Source organism: Porites lutea, chromosome 12 (assembly GCF_958299795.1).
Source record: "Porites lutea chromosome 12, jaPorLute2.1, whole genome shotgun sequence".
Classification (NCBI taxonomy): domain Eukaryota; kingdom Metazoa; phylum Cnidaria; class Anthozoa; order Scleractinia; family Poritidae; genus Porites; species Porites lutea.
Genome location: NC_133212.1, coordinates 5738432 through 5745635, shown reverse-complemented (window position 1 = coordinate 5745635; position 7204 = coordinate 5738432). Strand labels below are relative to the sequence as shown.

Genomic DNA, 7204 nt, shown 5'->3' with positions numbered 1-7204 from the left:
ATGAATCTGAAGTTTAACAACTGCTAAAGGATTCTGCTTTGCATATTATTGCTTTCCATATATGAATTATTTATTTATTTATTATTTCTTTTCAACTGTAAATATTTGATTTTATTGCTGTACATATATATCTTTTTATTTCATAGGTTCCCCAAAGCTTCATAGCTAAAGTACCTGACACTTAAATAGAGTTTATTATTATTATTATATTTATAGTTATGCTTAACCTGGCTTGATTGTTAAAGGGTTGATGTTTTCATTTCACTATAGCTCCTTCATGCCTTCTTGACCCAGAGCTTGGGGAACACAATTTCCTGAGAACAGCATCAAATATCAGGATCCATTATGTTGCTAAAGGAGACACAGGGAAACCACTTATGCTGTGTATACATGGGTTCCCTGAGGTAATGTACACACGTTGCTACTGTTTTGTTATTTTTATGGTCATTATCATTGCAGCAGATGTGTTTGTAAACCAAACTCATTAAAAAGTTTAAATCATCCTGCCATCTGGATCTAGAGGTACAAGGGTTTGTTATTTGATCATTAAATTTTATTGATGAAGTTTACCATACCCTAAGAGAAACAAAAAAAGCATTGAGAGGACTCACTCCAAAATATCATTAAAAAGAATGAAAATAGAAATAGTAATTAGTCAAAAGCAGCAGCAAAACAAAGAAGATATTTAAGGAATGCTAACAAATGGAACATACATATTTAGGTATTTTAAAATATCTTCAATTCAGATATAAAAGACTGGACATGACAAAATAAATCATTATTTTGTTCTGGAGACAGTAATTATAATTTGTGCTTTAGACACAGACGACCACCTGTTAGTAAGGGCTAACAAGGGTAAACATGCGAATAAAAGTTGCCTGATGATTGCTTCGTAAGAGGCATAAAACTTTGAGTAGCAATAAATGTTCAAGATTTAATCCAGTTCCATCAGTCTACTTGTAAGTATATTTTGTAATTTATTAGGAGATGTAGAGCCATTTTTCATGGAAATACTGTTAATAAACTATTATTATTATTATTATTATTATTATTATTATTATTAATACAAAGAAGTTAAATGTATAATAATGAGTAACTTAGAAAATATTATGCATTGAAAACCACTGACCCTGTTTTAAAATCACTTTGCAGTTTTGGTATTCCTGGCGATATCAGCTGAAAGCTTTTAGTGATAATTTCAGGATGGTTGCTGTAGATTTGAGGTACTGTAGAAAGTATATAATGATTTGTAAAAAACAAATTGCAAGTAGCCAAACTGTATTATGCACAGCTTCTATAACTGTAAAACATACCTGAGTAATTAAGTTACACAACAAAATGTGGGATTTTTGTCCAGTTAGCTAACTTATTTTTGGCATCCTTGAGATTGACAGAAATTATAGCTCAGTCACTTGACAATTTAATTCAAAACTGTTGAATATACCCATCCCCTATCCCATTCTCAGCAGTTTATTTTGATTTCATGAAAAACAAAATTAATTGAAGAATTTTTAAAAAGCTACATCTTACAGCAGCATTTTGTATTTAAGGGGCTATGGTGAAAGTGACAGTCCTAAAGGGCGAGAACACTACAAGACGTCATTATTGGTTAACGACATTAAAGAAATTGTAAGTGCACTTACATGTATTGCTGAAACAGCAGATTGAGTATGCACCTCGTAAACTTTGTCATAAAATATTTTGTAGATTCAAAGGACACTTTTAAATTAAAGATCATAGTCTAGAAGATTTTGTGAAAAGATCACAAATGCAAAAAACAAAACAAAACAAAACAAAAATTAAATAAACAAAAATAATAAAATTTTTTTCTTCAATGTCTGTACAGCTTTGAGTACATGTTGTCCAATCCAGAAATAAGGGCTATGATATTTTATATTAGTATATACACACTCAGTGATCTTGGTGATTTCAGCAATCTGATTGGTTCGCTATCTCGGACTATTCAACAATATTCACCTCCTAGCGAGTGGATAATGTGTGAGCTCGGTTTTTCCCATTTTCTTGGAGAAAGATCTTTTAAAAGTCGACAAAATCCTACAGTTGACTCTTTTTCAGGCAAGAAAAGACTTCTAAGGATTCAAAACGGCGTTTTCCCATTTACTGCTGTTGAGTTTTGTGGTTGATGGATTGTTTACAACTCCCATTTCTTTGCCTAGAAGAGGAGGTTTCGTGAACTCAGCGTTTCCTAACAAGAAAAATTTGGCCCAAAAACGAATTTTATTTATGAAAAACAAATTTGAAAGCAAATGTTTGCAGAAGTTCTACGTTTCAAGTAAACACGAGAAAGAATGCTACATGAAGACGACGTCTTACCTCGAGGAACCGAATCGCCATTTTTGTCAGCACTTCATGAATGCGAAGAATGACGCAACAAACCTTTTCGGCTATAAACTTGGCGAGTCAACAGAAAACAACAAAGCTCTTCTTTTCTTCTCAGGTAAGGAAACAATTCAAACTTTTGGCAGTTCCATTTAAGTCATTACGCTGTTGTTTGCGAAGTGATAAGCTTGTGAATTGCCATGTTTGAAAATTTTACAAAGATCTATTTTTAAACTGTTGGGTGTCTAGCTGACCTGATCTGTCAATCAAATCGTACTTTTTAATGGTTTCCTCTCTGATTTTGTTGAGATCACTTCGTGTGTATATACTAAAACAATTATTCATTTCAATGTCGGTGAATTGTGGCTTTACGAATATTTACCTCCCCACTTCGTGGCTCGGTAAATATTTTGCCACTATTCACCCTGATTTCAAAGAATAATTGTCAAATTATACTGTGTTGTGAAGGAGGTCATCAGAGTTTTCTTGCAGCTGGTAAAAGAAAATTTTTATTTTTTTTTATATCAATACCCGTAATGAATAGGATTGATAATGTGAGCTCAGAAAACATATTAATACAATTTATTAATTTATTTACAGATTGAGGCACTTGATTACAAATCTTGCACTTTGCTGAGTCATGACTGGGGTGGAGCTTTGGCATGGTAAGTTGGCCACTGCACCATAATATAATCTCACGGACACTTGTCCATTAGTAAAAAAAAAATTATGCACTTAGTTTCCACAAAGTAAAACTCTGCAACTGCACCTTAAACTCCATAAACACTGCTTCCGTCGCACTTGACTATACAAGACCAACGTTAAACTCTCTTCGCTTGTGAAAACTAGTTAATACCTCGTCTGGACTCATCTACTTATAAACTTACACAATAAAATTCTAGAACCTTTTTCAAATAATCTAATTATAAAATGATTACAAAATATATGCTGTAGAAAGGCTTACACAAGATCCTAAAATAAAAAAAAACTATGAACTCATGCAAAACGTCTAGAATATCAGCTGGTCACCGAAAAAAAATTTTGGTAATGCCCCGAAGCCCTAACCAACACGGCTCACGCATGCTCCATGCTCGATCTGATTCTCTAAAACAGCTCAGTTTTCTCTTTTGTTAGTTCAATAACCACACAACAGTCCAATAACCACACTAGTAGTTCAATGACCACACATTAGTTCATTGAGCGTAAACTACATGTAGCTGCGGGAAAAATAGCCACAAACACGTTAGATAGTTTTTGTAATTAGAATGTGTAACATTAAGTAAAAACAGAGAGGGATGTGGGTATCATGGTTGTAAAACCCCGTCATAGTTCATTATAATCTTCATCACATTTATTTATTTATTATCTTCATCACATTCATTCATTTACTTATTTATTTAGTTTATTTTATCTATTTTTTGGCTGCCTGGAATAACCATAGAGGTCTAGTGGAGTCAGGCAGCCAGTTGATAATGGTAATAAGACTGAGTGGAGTCCGATTCGGTCTGTAAGCATACGAGTGATAAACAAAATCAAACGACCGCGTAGCGGGAGTCCGACGTGCTTAATCACGAGTAGAGTAAAGACGCGACGGTCGCAAAGCGCGGGAAAATGCCACGACTTGTTTCCCTGTGTGGCCAGTTACACAGCGAAGTGACGTAGAATTAACGAAACTGACCAATCACCAAGCCACTTAACGAAGCAGTAATCGAGGCGATTACGATTATCCAAAGAGAGGCTATCGTTTGTTTCATTTGTTCTTATGCTAGTAGTCATGGTATGAAGCTAAATCCATCCAAATGTAAAGAGTTATGCATAGATTTCTTACAGTATAAGCCCTCCGACCTACCTCCCTTATAGATGTCGGGCAGTATTATAGAGGAGGTGCCATCTTATAAGTTGCTCGGTGTCCATCTGTCGCACAATTTATCGTGGTTTATTCACTGCGACTATATCGTGAAGAAAGCACGCAAGCGTCTCTACGTTTTGTGTGTCTTAATGAAATCAGGCCTCCCACCAGCTGATCTCATTCAGGTTTATTGTAGCCTTGTGCGGCCCATTTTAGAATATGCATCTCCGGTGTGGGCCGCGTTACCCAACTGTCTGGTTCAATTGGTGGAAAGCGTGCAGAAGTCTGCACTAAGAATAATTTTTCCAGATTGTTCTTATCAGTCGGCACTCGTGAGCTGTGGCTTGCCTACACTTTTGTCGCGCCGTGATGAGGCTTGCAGGCGTTTTATATCTAACATCAAGGAGTCCGGGTTCCTTTCACACCTGCTGCCGCAGCCCACGAATGTCGCTCATGGGTACGGGTTGAGGTCGGGTTTTTCTCGTTCTGAATTCCGCTTTGTCAGAACGGACCGCCTTAGTAATTTTGTTACCCACAGTTACAATAGGATTTAATTGTTTTTGCCTTCTATGCCATGTGTAATTATGTGTTCTGCGTATTCTTGACCTCCCTTGTAATTTAGTGTTCTACACTACTGATTAAAAAAAATGATTATTATTATTAAACTGATTATTATTATCGTCAGTCAAATGCAACAAAGGGGATTGCTCTGGCCAATCACATGAGAGGCAACTAATTAAATGAACCAATCAAATTACAGAGTAAAGACTTGGAGGTGGCAAGCGCGGGAAAATGCTACGATTTGTTTCACTTTTAGTTGCTTGACATGTGGCCGGTCACAGCGTTGAGGCGGGAAATTTGCCTTAAGTGCGAAAAAACTTAATTACTAACGGGTGAACAAATGTTAATTATCTTGAGTGTGTTTTGCTCGTATATGATCTCAAATGTATTTTGTGTTTGTAAAGGTGACAAAAAGAAAAAGAAGAAGTCTGGGAGTGGCTCCAGTACCTCTTCAAATAGCCGTTCATCGACCCCTACGATTGCTACAGACGGCGCTGCTAATACCATTGCTGCCGCTGATACAAAGCTGAGTCAGGACAGACCAGAGACTCCCTGTAAGTATATACCCACCAACCGGGGGTGAGATACCTATTTTCCGGGTACCTAGATGAATTTGTATGGAGTGACGATATAAATGAAACCTATTTAGCAAAACCTTCGTCAGGTACTAGTTCTTTCACAGTATTTTACAAACTAGCATTTTGGATGTTGTTCCATTTGTTCCCGATCAGTTTCATGTTCCCAGTGTTAAAACAATTTTTTTGAATTGTCTTGGTTTTTGTAGCAAAATCAAAGAAGCGCCCAGCAAGTGCAAGTAAAAAAGGTACCCCAGGTGAAGAGGGAAGTCCAGCAAGCAAAAAAAACTCGTGTTTCCCCGGCACCTTCCGCGGAAGGGGCAGGAGGAGGCTCAAGAACAAGCACCCCAACACCGACAGGTAGTGAGGAAGGCCCTCAGGGAATCACTGAAGAAGCCGTGAGAAGGTACCTCACAAGAAAGCCCATGACCAGCAAGGACCTTTTGCAAAATTTAAAGAGCAAACGAACGGGCCTGTCAAATGATGAGACCGTGAAAAAGCTTGCTGCTATTGTTAGAAAGATACAACCCGAACAGAAGACTATCAAAGGGAAACTTTATCTATCGCTTAAACCACAGAGCTGAGATGTGCGCGCGAGAAGGTCTCTTGTTTTGTCGCATTCTCGCTTAAAGGTACAGGTTAACGGTTCAGCGCGTGCTTATAAACTAAATTACTTTTTTCCAATTTATTATTAATTCTATCTGTTAATAATCCCACTCACATGTATCTCAGCGATCTCAGAGTGTATTTCAAAGTAGAAGTGTATTTCAGAGTAACCTGAAGTGGGATGAGGAGTACTAAAATCGTAGAAAAATTAGTCGATTATGCCAACACTACCAACCTTGAATTTATTGTTGACCCGAAGGTTTTATTCCATGCTTGATTAATTTACAGCTAATTGCACCTAAGTTGGTCAAGTAGCTGCCAGGGGAATGTGCAGATTGGTTCTTTGACATTATCATGACATGGTAATATTGCTTTCATAGGCGATATAGCATGTCCTGGCAGAAAAACAGCATTTTGATTAACGAGCATGCGCTAACCTGTCCCTTTAATCTTCTCGTGCCCACCTGATTAAGTCGCTTTATTAATAGATCTTTTTACCTTGGGTTGTGTGTTAACCCATTCTTAGTTTAGTCAAAAAATATCAGCGTTAATTGCAAGTTATGCGTCATTACTACCAATAGAGCGCTTTCACTCACCTAGCCAGCATCTATGGAAAATTCATTGGAACAAAAGAAAGTGTTTACTTATGAAAAGAGCTCAACTCCCACAAGAATTGCTCGGAACACCAACATGGCCGCCATTTTATTGTTTAGGAACACCAATATGGTTTCCGTGACGTCATTTGAAACGTTCTATGACGCATGCGATTTCAAGCCTAAAATGCTTGTCGCATGCGCAGTGCGTTTATATTGAGCCAGTACTGTCAAACCCCGTTAATACGGACACTGAGGGGGTCATAGAGAGTGGCCCTTTTAACGGGGTGTCCATATTAAGCGGGTTGAACTTTTTCTAGAAAATGTAAGGGCTTTCTTTCCCCAGGGACAAAGCAAACTATCCTTAATAACGAGCTGTCCGTTAAGTGGGACCATTATTTTCGCCAACCTCCCCCCCCCCCCCTTCCTCATCAAAAAAATAATGGTCTGTCCCTTAGACTATTCACAGTTCCCTTTTCTCCCGTAAGATTGTCAAGATCGAGCACTTACCGTTACGGGCGGCCATACATACATACATACATACTTTATTGTTACCTCCCCAAAGGGGCTTTTCAGGAACAATGATTATATTACATTATTTATAATAACTGATTACAACACTTAATCTAATTCTAATTACAATGTTAGCTAATTGCTTCTTTTTAAATGTACCGAGGGGG

The 7204-nt window shown here is 37.4% G+C and overlaps 1 protein-coding gene and 1 pseudogene across 1 annotated transcript in view; both read left to right on the top strand.

The window, feature by feature from the left end:
• LOC140953605 (general transcription factor IIF subunit 1-like) overlaps nt 1-6932 on the top strand; it is a 37148-nt pseudogene extending 30216 nt beyond the window's left edge.
• The window catches only part of LOC140953597 (epoxide hydrolase 4-like), an 85837-nt gene continuing 79792 nt past the window's right edge, over nt 1160-7204 (top strand). The window contains exons 1-3 of the mRNA XM_073403015.1: nt 1160-1223; nt 1551-1629; nt 2941-3005. Coding sequence (XP_073259116.1) covers nt 2981-3005 — 25 coding nt within the window. The 5' untranslated portion in view covers nt 1160-1223; nt 1551-1629; nt 2941-2980. The remainder of the gene's footprint in view (nt 1224-1550; nt 1630-2940; nt 3006-7204) is intronic.